This window comes from Adiantum capillus-veneris, chromosome 20 (genome assembly GCF_014529385.1).
Source record: "Adiantum capillus-veneris isolate H3 chromosome 20, ASM1452938v2, whole genome shotgun sequence".
Lineage (NCBI taxonomy): Eukaryota > Viridiplantae > Streptophyta > Polypodiopsida > Polypodiales > Pteridaceae > Adiantum > Adiantum capillus-veneris.
The window spans coordinates 67,430,468-67,450,423 of NC_140950.1; the positions used below are offsets into that span (position 1 = coordinate 67,430,468).

The window sequence follows — 19,956 nt, forward strand, 5'->3', positions numbered from 1 at the left end:
TACAGAAAGACCAAACGGCACCCAGCAGCTAGAATCATGCTCACTGAAGGCTGCCAAAGCTGAGGGCCACGCACGCACGCACCCTTTGCCACAGTATCGTGACTCGCAAAACGACCTGCTACAAGGCACCTCGCGCTGCTGTTCTGCCACAGAGCAGTGGGCTCACACAGGAGACCTGGCACTTGCAGGCGCTGAGGCGCGCGCAGGCAACGTAAGCGCAGGACAGCACTTCGCGAGCAGACAGAGCAGACGCAGGGCAGAAGTACGCGAGCAGGCGCAGGGCACAGGTTCGCTCTCTCACCCCCTCTCTCTCTCTCTCTCACACACACACACACACACACACACACACACAAACAAACAAAACCACATGCCATGGGTCATAATCGCCATTGGGCATGCAAGACAATGCAATTAGCATGGCTCACCTAAATAGTTTTGGCTTTCTAAAACAAGCCTTAGAGAAAAAGAGAGTTAGGCATACATTTGATATTCAAAAGATCCCTTCATTTCACAGCCTTACTTGACTTCATTCTCATTTTATTGTTTTAGAATGCCAACGTGAGCCTTCACCTTGTTTAAAACCAGAAAAAGAAAGGGGACACTTTGAAATCTCCTATTCTTAAGGTCAAATTTTCATGAGTGTGCAGGTTTTACACCGAGACATTCGAAATTTGGCAGTTTTCTTCGAGGTAAGCTTGGAATCTAGCTGGGATTTTGCAATTTTAGCCAATGAAAAATACGCTAATGGTAGACCTTTGGTACAATAGAATCCATACACAAGCTAATCATAGAATAAATAAATAACCACGAATATCAGCCCAAGACAATATAAATTTAAATTAAAACACACGCTCCAATGTGGAGACATGTTTTAGAAAGACTATGATTACTGTGATGTTGTCAGTGCTGCCACGTTCTACCGCTTCAGTTGCTAAACGCTTGGAGGACATGGTTGGTTCCTTGACGGTGTCTTTGACAAAAGAAACAGCTTCCTCATTGCTTATTTTGTCCCAGAGTCCATCACTGGCTATGATCTGACAATAAGCACACCATAAATGATTATTCTTAACAAACATTTTTGTCATTTGCATCTACTAAAGCATACCACATAGCATATACTTGGAAGTTTAGAGCTTATAAATAGCCTTCTCTTTTGTAGGGCGTCCGGGACTGCAATATGCTTGAATTTACTATGTTGGATATGGTCTTTGGTGAGGCTAGTTGTGCTTTTGGTGGTCGCATCTGAGAGGAGTACTAGAGGATGGAGAAAGGCCAATATCTGTAAGCCCTTGACAAAGCCAACCTAATTCACAGGCTTCCAAAGATGCTGCCGCATACTCAGACTCTATTGTAGACATTGCATGTGAAACCTTAGGTATAAAACCTACCTTGTAAAGATGTGAAAACACTTTCATGATTATGCACAATTTCAATTAATGTTTATGTCAGGCTACAGATCATGCACTTGAGATTATTCATTTATTTAGGGAATTGATCTGACAATCCACAACCGTTTTAACACAAAAAAACTAAGTTGCAAATTGTCCTACCAGAAACTCATCATTTTCTGTGAGGATAAGTTCCGTAACTTCTGGCTCAGCAGTCACCGCAGGCTTCAGGTCATCATCTCCAATTGATCGAGTCACCTTCAAAACACGAGCACAGTGATACAATTTTCACTAGAAATATCGGTGTATACTCTAACTTGATGCTTATTACAAGCAACTGAAACAAACAGATATCAACATGCTCTGTAATTGACAGGAGCAGCAAAACTAGGGGAAAAAGAGAGTTGTTCTCAAAAATGAAAGGGAAAATGGGATATACACCTGAAGAGCCGCAGTACCAACACGCCAAGTGTCTACCTGCCATGTTACTTGACCTCCCAAACTCGTAACCCGATCTCTTTCAGTGCAGCAGCTGGCTGTATGATCCTTCAATGTTTGGAAGATAATAAGACTCTTTACAATTTCATCCTCTTGTTATACGAGGCAATGACACAGAACAAGACAAATTTTACTGTTTCCATACCTTGCTAAGAGCCGTTGCTTGTCCATCTCTACATAAAATTGTCCTGCAATCACCGGCATTGGCTACGAGAAGCAAATTATTCACAAGTAAAACAACCGCAGCTGTACACCCTGGATGCCAATTCTTCACCTGACCCTTGCTTCTTTGCCTTTGAAGATCAAGTTCATGTCGGAAGGCAGAATCAGTGTCCGTGAAGGCTGCTGAGAGAGCCTCTAAGGGGCTGCAAAAGAAATTTTGAGGCAATAAAATGACTCTCTGTCAAACCGTAGTATAACGGATGTAATTTGGGTCCACATGTACCTGCATCCCATGTCTGCTCTAGCAATTAAATGGTTTGGAATGGCATGAGTAGCATACTCTGCAGCCTCAGGTCCTGAAACGAAGATAAAAAAGACGTTGGGTAAAGCTAGCTTGTTCTACAGCATAAAGAGACTCAAATTGATGTGTAGGTGTAATGCTCTTTGTTCGAATAATTGTTTGGCTAATGATAGACCTAAGGTTGACCTAAAGGTAGATCTAGTATATTCAAAAACATCACCTCGATGGCCATCTAGAACACCAAATAGAGATATGTTTGTTGCTCCTCCCACTTGCGGTAAAAGGAAACAACTATCTTCCATTGTGTCCCTGCCACCACGGGCAGCGAAAAATCCTGAGGATATTGTAGGCGTACAAGCTGTCTTGTCAACAGAACGTTTGCACCAGCTTGGGCCCCAACTTAAAACAGAATCTTTTGTATTAGGTCCAGCTTTTCTGGGCCAATGTGAATCATCATTCTGCAACTGCACACCCAAGTTCGCAGAAACGGTATTAGAGTCGTGTGTCACTTTTTTAACATCTCTGATTCTTCCCATGTTTAAATCAGTGCAAATTCGATGCAGCTCTTCCAGAATATCATGAAATGATGGTCGCAACTTTGGATCATCGTTCCAACAACGCTCGATCAAAGATGATAAACTAGATGGTATCCCCCATTGAGCATCTGCAAGAACAGGCCGCAACCCCGAGGTAATTGCCACTGTCAGCTGTTGTTCTGTATAGTTCATTTCAAGTACAGTGTGGGCCTGTTAGAACATGTACATGTACAGTCAGCACCTTCCCCATGTGCAAAGTAAATAGAGAGAAAAGCCCTACCTGAGCTTCTGTCCTCCGGTCAGTGTAGGGTAACACACCTGTCGCAAGTTCACTGCATTCATATATATTTCACCAGAAGTTAGCCTATCACAAAAATTACTTCTTCCAGCTAAAGCTTTGACTTCTTTGCCTTCCAGCATCTGCTAGACATTTTTCTTACTCCTTGTACGTTCTAAACTTTCTTTGTGGTGTAGGCAATGCAAGATTTGTCACAAGGAAATCAACGCTGAAGGATCACAGAAGCACCGCAGCTATGGATAGACACACATTAAGACTAGGTGAACTGTTCATGACTCATGAGCCATTTGTGGACTGCTTGATAAAGTTCTTGTAAAAGACCAGTGTGTGAAGTGCAACAAATATATATATCTTTCAAACATAGACAAATTGGTTGATTCCCTTACTTTATGGTAACTGCAAAACCATAGACATCAGACTTCTCTGTCTGAACTTGTTTTCTGAGCACCTCAGGAGCCATATAGAGGAGAGTTCCCACCATGTTCTTTTTATAAAACCCACCGGTTGGTTTTCCTGTAGATTTCCAGCTCTGCAAATTAGTCCCTTGAAGATCCTTCTCAAGCATCGCCAATCCGAAGTCTCCTAAATATGCATTCATCTCAGAGTCCAGCTACCAGACAATGTCGTTTGCATCAGTTTATGTTTAGTAGCAAAACAAAAATCACGTAGCTTTAAACGAAACTAACTTACAAAGATATTGGCAGGCTTGACATCTCTATGAAGGATTCCTAACTTGTGAAGATAGCCTAAAGCATTAGCTGCAGAAATGATTCAATCATATATACTATGTCAATAGAAATACAAAAAACCTGTCTTTTTACAGAAATGCACGACATATGATGAGTTTTGAATAAAATTGAGAACCTAAAAACTACAATCTCACACAAACTGCAAATCTTACAAACACCGTCATATTGACAAATTGTAATAAGTATAATGACAACCAGAAAAATGAAGACGAATTCCTCCTTTTTTTGAACCTGTGATAGAAAATGAAGGCCAAGGGAGGCCACCCTGAAGTGTCTTTTTTATAGCTTCCAATCAATCACAGAATTAAGAGTGTCATTTCAGTTTCTCTGATGAAGACAATGTAGGGTCTTTCATGTCCCATAGTTGCAACATAAAAGAAATTTTAAGGAATGCACAATCAGAGAATTGAGGTACTTGAGACCATTAAATAAAAATGTCATCCAGTGGAGAGGTGCCTTGCTTTTCCCCCACAGTAAATATCTTCCATTTTCCATGCTAGGTTACCTCAGCATCATCAAGTATCAAAACGATTTCTAATCTAGTCAAAATGCCTCAGGGCCCAGAAGGTACCTCCCTGCCCACATTTAGGACCCCAGCTTGGTTGCCTGACCCCCAGATCAGCCCTACAACATGGATAAACGGAGGAAGAAATAGGAAAAAGGGGGAAATTAGGCTTAAGAGGCCCCTAGGGATCTGGAAAATGTACAACAGGCCAGCAGGAGACTCCATAGACACAAAGAGCCTCAACATGGCCATACATGACCCAACAATGAGAATATCTACCTCACTCAGCTCTGGAGTGCGGATGAAACCGGCCCGTTGACTCGCTGAAGGGCTGTCATAAACAGTGTTGCCAAGAAACGCGTTTCTTCACTCATGAAACGTACAAAACGTTTCAGAAACGTTTCTGTATGAGTTTGGACGTTTCAAAGGTAAAGTCAAGGCTCATGTTACATGTAAACCTTGAAGCCTCTTGTTCTTTGTTTCGGTCATGAAATCCTCAATGTCATTAATGTAGCTTCTATCTTGCTTCTAATGATGAAAGTTAGTCCTATTCTCCCTCTTTTTCATGTCTAATTATATGCTAATGCTTAAAACCAAGATCTCAGCTTATACCACTTAAACTTACGTACATTTCTTTACTTTCCACGAAACTTCTGTTTTGACGTTTCTTTCTCATAAGAAACCGTTTAGAAACTTCTGAAACTCGTTTCAAACGAAACGTTTCGAAACTCCATGGCAACTATGGTCATAAACGGGAGCGCACACGAATAATCAACAAGCTGAAAATAAATAAACTTTCAACTCAAAAGAGACGAGTGAGAAGATCAACACAGAATTTGAAACCAGAAGATGGGCTGGTCCCCCCCTTAAAGAGAATCTTTATTAGGGAGAATCTTTTTACAAGCACAAGAACCGGAGTGTCCTCCTCCGTTCTAAATCATCGGACTAGATGGTCAATTCCTTCCCGTGCGGGAAACTCCCGAGAGACAAGCTCTCAATTCTGTTATTGTTTGTTCCTTGAGCGTGAAGCTCTACAGACCGTTCCAGATCCGAGCATAGGCCGAGGCCTTTTTGGTCCTTCTCCGTGAGGGGGGTCGCTTTTATAGGCACCCGCACCTGGCAGGAATAGCTGATGCGGTGCTGGCTGGAATAGGGGTGGGAGGAAACGCTAGAGATATGGGAAGGCTAGCGGCTGAGTTTGCGAGAGAGAGAAATGAAATGAAATGTTATATTAACGTCTTCAGAAGGCCAGAATGACCTATGACACCAGAAAGTTACAATGTGGTGGATCTGATACAAAGTCAGAGTAACAGAAATGGCAGAATAAAATGCTATGGAATCTGAAACAGCTAGGTGTGATCTAAGCAGATAGGTGGGATAGCTAAATCACAGATCACAAAAGATCCAGCGTCGGTCGTTGGCGGATCTCATCAATCTCCTCCATGGTTTATAGCCTGACCGGGCGTCGTGCATGCTGGGCCAAAGTGATCCGAATCCTCTGATGCAACCTCCGTCGATGTTGTGTGGTCCTTCGCAGTCGTGGGCGTCTGGATCTCCCTAGCTCAGTCGCTCGGTCGATCAGTGTGCCTCCAGTGTGAGGCGGCGAGCTCTCCTGTGGTAGCAGCTCCTCCGGGTGTCCAGTGTCTGCTCTAAAGAAGTCTGTGATCTGTCTCTGAGATTGGCTGATCTCTCCTCTCATCAGGCTCTCTCTGTGTCTGCGCAGCTCGAGCAAAAACAAACCCAAGCATCTTTGATCCTCGTACCGCATGACTCTGGAGAGTGGTCCGAAGCCCTCTCTGAACAAGCAGTGGAAGCGGCCGCGTATCTCGTAGTAGACGGGGCAATGGCATGTGTAGTGCAACTCTGTCTCAGGCTCCAGGTCACATAGGAGACATGTCCTGGCCTCTGCTGGTACTCTGCTGTATCTCCCAGTCTCGATCCGCAGCTGGTGTGAAGATGTGAGAGAGAGAGAGAGAGAGAGAGAGAGAGAGAGAGAGAGAGAGAGAGAGAGAGAGAGAGAAATGAAAAGGAATATTATATTAACGTCTTCAAAAGGCCAAATGACCTATGAGACCAAACTGTTACAAAATTGTGAATCTGATACCATGTCTAGGTATAAAAATACTAGAACAAAAATACTACTACTAGAATCCATCCTCATCTGCACTCTGGATGTCGAGAGAGTATGGCTCGAATCCTCTGTTGTAGTCTTCGTCGATGCTGTGTAGCCCCTCTCCTCAATCGTGGCCGTCTGGATCTCCGTAGCTCCAGTGCTCGTCGATGAGAGTGCCGGTAGTGGTCGAATGAGTGTGGGCCGAGCTCTGTAGAGATGGCTGCTCCTCTGGCTGTCCCATATCTAGTGAAAAGAAATCCGTAATCTGTCTCTGGGACTGACTCTCTCTATGTAACAAACTTGGACACTCCAAGTCAAGATTCTACCGCGACACAACAGAGATTCACTTCAAAACAGTTCACAATACACAATTTATCCGACACGGCCCGACGGAGTTCTGTGCCAAGAGGTATTGGCCCCAAAGACTGGCGCCCCTTTCACTATTTCTTTTTGTATTAATCTGTGTTCAAAGTACAAGACAGTGGGAGGGTTCTCACTCTCAGACTCTGCGTCCAGATGCTCTGAGTTGTGAGGCCCTGCCCACTAAGTTACAAGGGATGCCCAAACGTAGAGCCCCAAAAGCTTCTCACTTAAAAGCTCTTAAAATAAAGCAAGTGGCTCAAAAACTGCCAAAATCAGCTTGCGTAGAATTCAGCCTGCTGCTTTTTCCGTACGTTCTGCCACGTCAGCAACTCAGTGCAAAAAGCGGGATTTCCGTACAACAGTCAGCGTGAGAATCAGAAATCTGTATGGTATTGCCACGTCACCCATTTGTGACATACCCCCCTCTTGAAAGCATTGTAATCGTCCTCGATTACGCCTACAAAATAGACAAAGGCCATAAACTGTCTTAGCAGACACTGAGTGTTAGTACCGACGCACTAGGAAACAACACATCTAGCACATGTACCAATCGACAGTCACATCACAGGACATCACTTGACATCACAGGACATCACGTGACAAATCACATTCAACAATCATTCCAATCTCAGACCATGATTAATCGGCAATATATTTAGCAATCGCATCTAGATGCAGTTGGGATCTCTCAGATGCCCGATTAACTAATCATTAGTGCAATCATGTCTATAAAGATTTATCAGACCGAAATGCTGTAGTCATTTCGTCTATCAATTCCTGCACTTAAACAAGTCAAGTACGAATCAGTATCATATTATTGGGAATTCCAAATCTTAAAATCATTCCAGCACAATACTATCAGCTCACAGTATCCCTGAAACCCAATAGGGACATCAGTGACTTTAGTATCAAAAATCGGGGCAATCTGTTGACAAAGGAGCAGAGTAACTCCCCTCTTGTGAATACCCGCTGCACCAAATTCCGCCCAAGCTGAGATAGGGGTTCTATTGGAATAGACTATGCTAAACCAAAGTCTTCAAGGTAAAGATTGACAATCTGCCAAGTCCTCCTCTTCCATCCTTTCGCATCCAATGTGGGATAGTTCTTGAATTCAACCAAGAACCGTCTTATCGCTTTACCTTTTATCTTTCTATCTTTATGTGCCAATATCTGTTCTGGAACGAGTATCTCCTCGCTTTCCTCCACTTCGGGTTGCTCGTCTGGCTCCCCATATCAGGCACATCGCCTTTAAAAGGCTTCAGGAGACTCACATGAAAAGCATTGTGAATTCTCCAAGTATTGGACAGCTTTAGTCAAAAGGAGACATCATTTATCTTTTCTTTTATCTGGAAAGGTCCATAGTATCTCATGCTAAGCTTTAAAAAAAGCCGCTCCTTTCCCTTTTTCTTTCTCAGGCGTTCCTTCTCAAAACGTAAGAGCACCCAATCATTCTCCTTTAATTTCAAATCGCGACCATGTCAATCTGCTGCCTTCTTATGTCTTTCTTGAGATCTCTTCTAAAGCCTCCCGAACCAAGTCCAAGTCCCTCGTGAATTGGTCAAAAATCTTATCTTTAGTGCTTAGGAAGGGTGGAACCTTCGTAGCACCTTCTCAAATGGCGCCTTCCCCATCAAAGAGTGGATCGTGTTACTATAGGCAAATTCCACCAAGGGAAAAACTTTTTCCATTGAGTCTTTTGATCCGAAATGTAAGACCTCAATAAATCCCGTACGACTGAATTTGCAATCTCAAATTGCCCATAAGTCTACGCGTGGAAAGATGACGAGAACTGACCGTGTGCCAATGTTCTCCCAAATAGCCTTCCAAAACAAAGTCGTGAATCGGGGATCTCTGTTATAGAGACTATTGTCTCAGGCATGCCATGTAATTTGAATATCTGGGTAATGAACAATATTGCTAAATGATCCGGCTTGACAGTTTTCTTCACTAAAATGAAACGAGCTTGCTTGCTAAATCTGTCAATAATAGTCCAGATAACATCGTGCCCACTTTGTGTCTTCGGGAGATCAAAAATGAAATCCATAGCAATACTTTCTGAGGGGCAGGTGGGAATAGGTAAAGGATGTAACAATCCCTGTGCTTTATGCCTGTCAAACTTGACCTTCTAGCATACCAAGCAACTGGGTACAAAATCGTCCACGTCCTTCTTGAGTCTCGGCCAAAAGAAGTATCGCTCCACACCTTTCAAGGTGATATCAATGCCGCGGTGACCCGTAAATGGTGGACAGTGGCATTCGGTTAGAACCTTTTCCCTCTACGGCTGTGTAGCGCACAACATCGTTTTCTTCATCAAGTAGCCATCCCCTACGGAATATATCGCTACTACCCTCCCCATTCTGTATTCGACCGAATACATCTGAAAAATCTCGATCTGTGGCGTACTGATCGACCATGTCCTCGAAGCTTCTATGATGAATTGCGGAAATAGCCAAGACCAACGGCTTCCGGGACACGGCATCTGCCACCAAGTTCTTCTGTCCCTGCACATGGACAATAAACTGTGACAAGATGTTAGCCCATCGCATCTGCTTTTCCGATAGCTGCTTCTATGACAAAAAGTAGCGTAAACTCTGATGATCAGTGAAGACCGTAAAATTGGCTCCGATTAGGTAATGTTGCCATTGAGTAAGAGCATGGATAACCGCCAAAAGCTCTTTCTCATAAATCTGTGTTGTCAATTCCGGCCTTGAAAACAATCGACTCTCATAGGCAATGACTCTCATAGGCAATGACATGGCCTTCTTGCATTAAGACCGCACCCAGACTACGACCACAAGCATCACATATACTTCGAATGACTTTTGCAAATCCGGCAAACTCAAAACTGGTCCCGTAGTCAATTTCTCTCTCAAAGTCTGAAAGGCAGTCACCTCTGTGGATCCCCACGAGAAAGGGACTCCTTTCTGTGTCAAGATATGCAAAGGGGAAGCAACCTCTGCGAACTTTCTAATGAACCGCCGGTAGTAAGAACATAAGCATCATCACCTCGCAGTTGCGTTTTTGGGTGGACAGCAGCCTCTTGGCTTGTTTTTTTCACAGAGGATGAAGTTACCTCCTGACAGGACACCCCTTGGAGGTGGTCCATGGGTCTTTCAGTGACTCTTGCAGTACACGGTAGCTTTTACATCGGCTTGATCATCTACGGGTGTACGATCCTTGGGAGATCCATTCATTCCAGCCATCATTCGGCGGTTGCGCACTCCAGAGAGGGTGGTGACTTGTGGTTTCCTAGAGAGAACACCACCATCTTGGGTGGACAGACTTGACCTCGACATGTCAAATCACTGGCTTACACAGGAGCATCCACATGGACTTAGGGAGAGGATCTTGGATCTCTTCTTGGACATGTTCATTGCTTGGATCTACAAACTGGAGTGGGACTTCAGTGCTTTGGACTCCCTTGGAGAGTTTACCCGCGAGATGCGAGAGATCAAGCATCCCGCGACTACATCTGGAGTCACCCCGAGCTTTTGGCTTGGACGGTAGTGCAATTGCTCTTCTACACTCCTCATCATTTGGATTGCTACCTTCAGAGTTGCTTACACTCACCCTCGGTAACCTTACAGCAGACTTATCCCTCGACCTGGGTAGTAGGCCACTCCTAGCTCTTTCACATTGAGCGCCACACCGAGTTGCGGTTTGGTGGCCTTGTTGGCGCGGATTCTGTTTTGGTTGATCGCACCAGAGGATTGGAGGCAGGAGATACAAGCAAGACGGTGCAGACAGATTGGTCTGGCCTTTCCTCTTCTCAGAGGATCTTCATAGCGCAGACTTCTCAATTTGGCTTCCCTTCTTCATAGAGGATGATTACGGTGCACATAGCTTGCTCTGACCACACCTCTTCTCAAAGGCCCTTCACAGCGCAGACTGTTGAGTCTGGCTTTCCCCTCATCTTGGATTACCCTACCCACTGACAGGACACCATCCGGTGGTGGCCCGTGCCGTCTCTCGGTGAATGCTACAGCTTACGGTAGCTTCTACGGTGCAGACTGTTTAGTCTGGCTTTCCTTGTTTCTGAGGACGTTTACGGTGAAAATTGCTACATCTGGCCTTCCTAGAGTTTTACACAACTTAGCCACCTGGCCACACTGGGTTACAGGTTCATGCATTGACAGGCTTCCGATCATTCTCATGACGGTTCCTAGGCTTCTCCATTTTCTCGAGACACCATAGATCCTATTGGGCAGGACACTTGCAGGTCTATTGGCACTTCGTTGTCACACTCAGTTTGGAACCTTCACGCAGTATCTTCACCCTATATCGACGGAGTAAAGCAGTTTGCTACACTGCTTGTGATGGCATCACACCATGGAGATTTCTTGGCGGTTGGGACACCCTAGACTGTTGCAGACATCGTAGTAGACATCTTCATCATTTGCCTCACATCTTCGCCATCACGCAGTTTGTTTAGCATCAGGTGCTGAGAGGGGGTGTTAGACTTACACCACTCTGTTGCTTCACAGGTCTAGGGCATACTTGTACGGCTAGTATGTCTCCGGACTGGCCACCCGTAGTCTAGGTTGTACCTGGTCGGGCCGCCCGAGTTTGGGGCAGGCCGCCCACTTTTGTCCGGGTGCCTACATATAGTTTCATATATCATTTTACTGTTGGGTCGTTAGAATTTTTATTAGGCCTTGCCCTACCTCCCCTTGGGCACCTATTTATAGGGCCAAGGGGGTACCCACTTCCACACCTCATCTCATAGAGATCATACTGATTGTACTGAGGGTCTTTTGCTCATGGTAGTCATGGGGAGCTGATCGCCCTCTCTCTCTCTCTCTCTCTCTCTCTCTCTCTCTCTCTCTCTCTCTCTCTCTCTCTCTCTCTCTCTCTCTCTCTCTCTCTCTCTCTCTCTCTTCCGCACACGCGCACTCGCACTCGCACAGTATGTACATTTGATGTGCTAGCTCCTTTATTACCCCTCTTTTGAACACATTGAGTTGGGCCATATGTAGGTTGTAACCCAAAGGCCTCAAGGTAAAGCTGCAGTACATTCGATGAATCTAGCAGTTCACACTCTTCCATCCACTTTGCATCCATAGGTGGATAGTTCCTGAACTTCACCAAATATTGTAGTGCAACTTTTCCCTTAACTTTTCTTTCCTTATGTGCCAAAATCTACTCAGGTACCAAGATCTCATGAAGCTCCTCAACTGCTAGTTGATCCTCATCTGGCATATCTTCTGGCACATCTCCCACGAAGGGTCTTAGAAGACTCACGTGAAATGCATTATGAATCTTCCAAGTATCATGCAATTTCAGCCTATAAGCAACATCGTTGACCTTGTTAAGTCCTTGAAAAGGCCCATAGTAACGCATGTTGAGGTTGGGTAATAACCTTTCCTTGCCCTTCATCTTCTTTAACCTTGCCTTTTCAAACCGTAAGAATACCCAATCACCAAGTGAAAACAACAATTCACATCAGTAACGATCAGCAACCCTTTTCTGCTTTGCCTAAGTCTTCTCCAAGGCAAGCTTGATTTTCTTGTACATTTCATCCATATTCTCAACTTATCATTTGCTTCAAAAAATTTGTCCTTCGTGTGCAAAATGGGAGGAACCTTTTTGCCACCCTCAACAATCTCAAAAGGTGCCTTGCTTGTTGACGGATGCACTGTATTGTTGTACGCATACTCAAGCATGGGTAGATATTGTTCCCACTTGCCCTTAAAATCTGACATATAGCATTTCAGGAGATGTAAGATAGTAGAATTAGCCTCTTCTGATTGTCCATCAGTTTGTGGATGAAATGAGGAGGAAAACTTGAGCGTGGTGCTCATGTTTTCAAACAAGCCTCTCCAAAACACGCTCATCATACGAGGATCACGATCACTGACAAACATTGTATATAAACAATTGTGCCATCTAATCAGATTTTATCTTCTTCCTGATAGGAATAAAATGGGCCTGCTTGCAGAACTTGCAAATAATGGTCTATATACCATCATTCCCTATCGACGTTCTTGGAAGATCAAAGATAAAATCCATAGCAATACTTTCCCATGGCTTATCTGGAATAGGTAGTGGCTGTAACAATCGTGTGCCTTTTTCCTGTCAAATCATAGAGCATGAATTTCATGTGATGACGTCTTCCTTTGGCAAACAGAGTCTGCCATCTCCCTAGTAGAAAATGCTTGTTCCTTGCTTTTACGCAAGGTAGGCTAATTGTTCCGATCCGAAGATCCCCTGGTGCACTGCAACACCTCTTTTCTGTCCATGAACAAGTGGCTAGGACACCAATTCTTCAGGCTATACCAGTTCAGCCAGCCACCTTTGAGCATCTAAATGTTGGTCTAAATGGACAGGGAGCTACCTTCAAGGCTATGCATCAGGTATTTCCACCACCTACTCCTCGATATTTTGGAGGTAGATCTATGTTTTAAAGTATGGCTGGTTATGTAGCACTATATGCCAAGAACGGTATGCAAGGCATGATGCCAAACCCCATGTATGGTAATGTTGGCTTACAACCAGGGTTTCAGGGTACTCAGGGCCAACTTGGGGTGCCATAGGGCAATTTTGGAATGGCTGGTTTTTCCAATCAGTAAACAAAATATGGCACTAGGAGGCCAAAATGTTATGGTCAAGGAGAACAAATGATTCCAACCAATGTACCCATGTCGCAAACACTTCCTTATGACAATTTGAAATGCTTAACAAGCCGAAACCATACAAAGAAGGTGGTGCAGCTGTAAAGTTCGTTCAGTGGTTTTGATGACAATTCTTTCCTTCCTTCAACAATTTGATATTGCATATGCACGGGATTTATTTTAAACAAGGTTTCGCATCTGCATGGTTGTCAAATGAGTTTGAAGTTGATGTTATGCCAGAGCAAGTACTTGCTTCATTTCTTGCACCAAAATGCTCATACAATGATGCTAAATGATGAGATGATGAGATGCTAACGGGTACTTGATGCTACTAATGTTGAGTACTGCTAAGGTGTTGATGAGGTGCTAAGGGGTACTTGCTTCATTTCTTGCACAAAAATGCTCACACAATGATGCTAAATGATGAGATGCTAACGGGTACTTGATGCTACTGATGTTGAGTACCGATGAGGTGCTAAGGGGTACTGCGTAGATGCTTGATACTACGAGGCTAAGGACTGGGTACCGTTGGTACTTGGTGCTTGGTACTGTCGGTACTTGGTACTGCTCGTGCCTGGGTGCTAAGGACACAGAGGTTTTCAGCCCTCAGCGTTTTCAGCATAGCCTCGTAGCCATGAAAACGCTAATGGCTGCTGGAGAAAACGTTGGCTGATGGCTGCCCAAGCGGTGGTACTGCTGAGAGGCTCTTCTACTGCTCCTCTGCCTTCTACTTGCACCCAAAGGCTTCTTTTATGGGTCCTTAATCCATTTGCCCTACCTATTTTTAATAAATGTCATGTCAAAGTCACTTATTAATAAATGACTTAAGTGACTATTCATATGCCTATATGCTTAAATGACTTAACTGTGCAAGAGAGGGTATGCAATTATGATCGGACTGGACATGCACATCTTGCTAGAGGCTCACAAGGGTGCCAGGCTAGACTGACGCTAGACTGTAGTAGAAGCTTGTCTACGTGGCGCAATTGCAGTGCGCATGTGACATTTGGAATGGGTGCAATCTCCTCCCGAGCTTGCACTAGAGAAGAGGATTCATCGACCTCAAGAGAAACATCATCATCAAGATCTCCAAGTATCAACAAATGTAGGGTTGTCGTGGAAGACTTTGGAGTCGAAGCCCCCTTTGAAGGAATATGCTCGTCGAAGACCACATCGCGGATCAATACAACGTCCTTCACTGGATTATAAAGTCAATATCCCTCGGAAAGACTATTGTAGCCAACAAAGAACAGTCTGTTTTACTTGGGGTCAAACTTCCCGCTCTGCTTCTTTAATACATGGACGTATGAGTTGCTCCCAAATATCCGAAAATGAGAGACGTCATGCATTCTACCAAAGTAAGCCTCAAACGGAGTCTCCCCTAGAACTGAAGAGGTCGGAGATCAGTTTAAAGTGTGAACTATTGTTGCAACTACCTCCGTCCACAAAGACTTCGGCAAATCTCGATGCTCAAGCATAGTCCCCTCCATCTCAACCGCTATCCTATTCTTCCACTCCACAACTCCATTCTCTAAGAGGAATCCGGTATTTGCACACTCCCACTTTATGCTGCAGTAGCGGTGTACAATGCTTCTAAATTCTCTCTCTATGTTGTCATAAAATCTAATATCTAACCAACCCAAATGATTTTCTCATATTAAACTGATCACTTAATGTGGGAGAATAAACGGGAGCAAGGGTTAATATATAGATGTGCTTATAGATCTATTTTAGCACGGGGCCAATGGTAAAGGGGCCCAAATGAGAAAAGGTTTATCAAAGAGCAAGGGTAACCAATGGAGCAAAAGACCTTAGGGTTGTCTTCATTAAAGCCTCCAAAGGTAAGTGTTAAAAGCCTTAAGACATAGTCTTTAAATTTTACTCTTTAGTCACTAAGGTCCAAGCAGGCAAGGGGGCAGCTTGCTTAAGCTAGAGCTGTGCTTAAGCAGGGGGCCTACCTGCTTACCAAGTTCAAAGTACTTGCTACTAATGAGGGGGCAAGTCCTACAAAGGAGGGAGTGGATAGTATGTGAGCACCTCACCAATGACCCATAATCTCATGGGAGGAAAGGGGCTACATGTCAAGTGTAGAGACACACTACTCAAGCAAGTAGGGGTTGTGCTTAAGCAAGGGGGGTGCTAGCTTAGCCTCACAAGGGGAAAGAAGGACACTTGTCAAGAGGCTACACACCTTGCCCAAAGGGAGCCAAGCTCTCATTGCTTAGAGGGCTACATGGCCCAAGAGCTTCAAAGGAAGCTTAGGAAAGGGGGTCGACCTAGCTAGCTCTCTCTCTCTCTCTCATTTGAGAATCCCACGAGCGCTCTCTTCCTCATTCTTCCCTTCACACACTCTTGTGAAGCAAGGATTCCATCTCCTCCTCCAAGCTTGAGAAGTTGAGTGCCTACTACCACAAGCTCTTGGCTATGGATGCAAATCCACACAAGAGAATGCTTATGCTTGCTTATCAATCTCTCTAATCTCCATTAACCCTATGCTAAGCTATGAGTGATTATGTGCAAGGGGTTATTGCTTTCTCGTAGAGCTACTTCTACTTCTCTATTCTTCCTCACTCCCTGCCAGCTCTCCTCACCTTTCATGGTGTTTGAGGTCTTGGGATTGAGGCTGGGCATTTTCCAAGTTCATGCTAATCATGTTTAATGTTGTTATACTTGGTGAGTGAAGCTTACCATCTTCATCTCATCAAGAAGGTCTCAAGGAACACAAACAGTTGTATTGTAAACAAGTCTTCCGTCATGGAAGAATCTATAATACAAATGCCTATTAGAGGGGGGACCGGCTCCAACTAATCCGGTCCTCTACTGGTGTCAATTTCTCTAAACTCTCACTCTCTTTTACAAGTATTGATCATGCCATGTTAATGAAGTAATGCGTTAGTGTTGCTCTCTCCATCCAAGCACTTTCTTTCTCATTATAAATCTACACACAAAAGAATGCTCAAGGAAATGCTCAATCTGTTATTCTCTTTCCACTCCAACTCAAGTTAAAAAGCTAATTCCATTACAATGTTGCTTCCCACGAATGCAAGTAATGCATTTCCCGTGCTTACTCTCAACATCTGGTAAGCCTTCAATCTGTTCACGAAAAGCACAATGAAGAGTGTCAATGTTCAAATGACCAAACTTGTAATGCCATAGATCACTTGTGGGAGTTCTAGTCACTAAAGAAAGAGCATGGAGCCTGTAGAGACCATTCTCCACCATGCCTCCTCTGACCTCTTCTTGAAGTCTCGATTTCAAATGGACATCACATCCTTTGTGAAATCCACCTCCATGCCAGGCTTGCACACCTTGTCCACAAACATAAAATAGAACCCAACTTCGAAGCAGAAAGAACCTTGGAGGTATGCATACCCCCTCTGCCATCTAGTATCGACTCCATGGAACCCTTGTTGTGAACAGGAATTTCAGATTTGTCACAAACGAAAATAGTACCACAGTGCCACCACAAAAGATCCTTGAAGGTGAAAAAACTGTAGGTTTGAAAATGGATATGGTGCTCTTCAAAGTCCCTCCAAGCTCGTCCAAACAGCTCATCAATCGAATGAAGGAGATGGCACGCACTCTCTTGTTGCACGCTTCTCTTTCTCCCTCATTTGGGGTGATGTTGTGGCTACCTCTGTGATTATAGCATCACACCAAAGGAGGTGTTTACAAGGCATAAACAACTCTCTCTCTCTCTCTCTCTCTCTCTCTCTCTCTCTCTCTCTCTCTCTCTCTCTCTCTCTCACTCATGGTGGTCGGTGTGACGAGTCGAGGAGAAACCACCAAGGAGGGGCATAATGCCACGTAATCTGGCCACCTGTAAGTGTGAAGAAGAGTGGGGATCGTGCCCAACGCCGAAGGAAGGCAAATCGGCGAGCCTCGGCTGCTCGAGATGTACCTGAGGAAGAATCCCACTGCCAAATCAGGGTGTGAATGATGTCCAGCCAAATGGCAGTGAGGGTATCTTGAAGGAGCTGTGGAGCCGCACTTAGAATGTGGAGACAACGAGCTCTCCAAACATTCCATACTGTAATACTAGTGATGACTGAAAAAACCCCATCATGTGTCTGAGAATCCCCCTGCCAAGCAATCTGTGGTAGCATAGCCAAAGTCCCTCGCCGATAACCAGCCGAGGTAAGCATAAAGGCTGGATCTGTGTCTGAACCCTCGTAAAAAAGGTGGGGGCCAGGCATCGGCATCAACCATGAGACAGATCCCCAAGTAAGAAATCCATGTTGAACACCTGCTCTGCTAAGCAGAAAGCAAACTGCAAGCCACACTACATGGGAAGCTGAGCATGACCAAAGACAGTGTGCAGGTGACTCAAGGAGTGGCAAAGGACAGCGAGTACATAACGGATCATGACCTATAGTAGCTAGCCAAGTCCCAACTGGAAGTCCCGCATGTGCAATCATCCACATGAAAAAAGAAATACGACGAGCTGCATGTAAATCCCAGATGGCGGACCAAAACTGCTGCAGATAGGCATGAGAGAGGCCTGAATGTAACCAGAAACGAATACGAGTGGGCTGCTCTGACTAATGTCTCATCAATGCTAACCGTCCAATCCTGACAGTGTACTCAAAGAAGGATACAGGTGCACAGGTAGGGTCAGAGTGAGGCCAATGCCACTCTCTTGGATCCCAGTAAAGCTGAGATAGGGCATGACCCTCCCACACCCAAAGACTCCAAAGTGCAGCATCAGCAGAAGCGAAACGGGGGTCAACACAACGACGCTTCCCGCGGGAGCCAACTACTCTGATGGCCTCCCATCGAGCTCCGGGAAGGACAGGGTGCGGAGAGGTGGCATCATATGTCAATCTAGCATGAATCCCCTCAGACTGGTCAGTATCAACTGTGAACAGCATGGTGTCTAAACGAACTAATAAGAGAGTGCTCTGAGCAAAAAGGCCTTCCCAGCCACAATGGGGAGGCATCTGAACCGTGCCTCTCATGACTGCATCTCACTGTGAAGGAACAGCGGAATCGATCTCAAGCAGTCTGTCTGTCACCCCGCGACCAATGTCATAATGATCTGCCACAAAATCAGCATCCAGCATCCGTGTCTCATGAAACAACCGCATAGAGGCAGCAGGGCCAGCGTCCCAGGCAGCCCAATCAATGTGAGTCCTCTCTCCAAGCTGACGAGGTGGATCAACCGAAGAATCAAGAACTGCAGCATTCCAAATGAGAGGCTGGCGCTCAATCTCCTCACGACATGAGGGAGGTGAGCGTATGATAGCCCATCGCATGGAAACCCAAATCTGAAGGAGTGATCGGATGAAGGGGGAGAGGGAGGTGGTGGACAAGGGGGCATCAGTAAAGAGAAAACGATACCCTATCTGCCAAGTATGACCATCTCTAGTGCCGAGTCGTGGAGTGACTATGCAAAGAGCGGCCTGAAGAAGCATCTTCCAAGGTTCTTGTCCGGGAAAAAGACCCGAACAATAAGCTTGGTAAGAAGGGCGCGGCTCTATAACTCTGGATCAATAATGCCAAGGCCTCCCTTTGACCTAGGACGAATAATTGTAGACCAACGAACTCGAGCACGGGTATCAGTAGTCCCATATGTGCCACTCCATAAAAAGTTCCGCACTAGGCGGCGGAGCGGAGCTATCACACCAGAATGTAACATCCAACAAGAAGCCGTATACCATATTGTAGCCAGAATGACCTGGTTGGCGACCAATGCACGGCCAGCCAACGACAGATGACGTGAAGACCAATGGCATAGCTTCCTGCGAATAGACTGTAGTACGGGTGCAAACTGCTACTGCGAGGAAACATCTAATCCAACCTGGAAGCCCACATATCTGCATGTCTGACCCAGTCGCAGCCATGTGAAACCATCAGCTACCCCCCAAGTAGGTATGTCATCACTGCCAACCAGGAACCCATAGGATTTATGCCAGTTAATGCGTGCACCACTGGCAATGCAAAAAACCTCTAGGGCCTCCCGCATGGCATCTAGAGCAACTAGCAAATAGCGTAACATGAGCATAGTATCATCAGCAAACTCCTGATCGATAAGGTCTGGAGCTGTAGGTATTGGCATGGTCAAGCCACAAAATGCATGACTCTGAGCACAAAGAAAGTCGGACATAGTCTCTCCTACAAACAGATGCAGATATGCTGCTAGAGGACATCCCTGATGGACACATCGAGAAAGCTGAAAACTGCGACTGACGCGACCACCAATAGTAATAGCACTGCTGGCAGTCCTAAAGAGAGCGGAAATGCCTGAGATCCATCGCGAAGGGACACCCATCCTGGCTAATGTTCCTTCGAGAAAGTCCCACTCAACACAATTGTATGCTTTCTCGAAGTCAAGGATGAAAAAAGCGAGAGGCTCAGAAGATGATTTGGCCCACTCCACTGCCTCATAAAAAGTGAAGATATTATTCAGGATGCATCGATCCATGACAAAGC

General features: G+C 45.0%; 1 protein-coding gene across 1 annotated transcript in view; it reads right to left on the minus strand.

Annotated features, from left to right (window-relative positions):
- Positions 1 to 599: 599 nt before the first annotated feature.
- The window catches only part of LOC147432659 (protein kinase family protein / protein phosphatase 2C (PP2C) family protein), a 73,140-nt gene continuing 53,783 nt past the window's right edge, over positions 600 to 19,956 (minus strand). Inside the window, exons 4-12 of the mRNA XM_086492507.1 lie at positions 3,874 to 3,941; positions 3,570 to 3,793; positions 3,166 to 3,217; positions 2,570 to 3,095; positions 2,332 to 2,404; positions 2,032 to 2,251; positions 1,830 to 1,934; positions 1,551 to 1,646; positions 600 to 1,034 (exon numbers count right to left, since the gene is read on the minus strand). Coding sequence (XP_086348633.1) covers positions 840 to 1,034; positions 1,551 to 1,646; positions 1,830 to 1,934; positions 2,032 to 2,251; positions 2,332 to 2,404; positions 2,570 to 3,095; positions 3,166 to 3,217; positions 3,570 to 3,793; positions 3,874 to 3,941 — 1,559 coding nt within the window. The 3' untranslated portion in view covers positions 600 to 839. The remainder of the gene's footprint in view (positions 1,035 to 1,550; positions 1,647 to 1,829; positions 1,935 to 2,031; positions 2,252 to 2,331; positions 2,405 to 2,569; positions 3,096 to 3,165; positions 3,218 to 3,569; positions 3,794 to 3,873; positions 3,942 to 19,956) is intronic.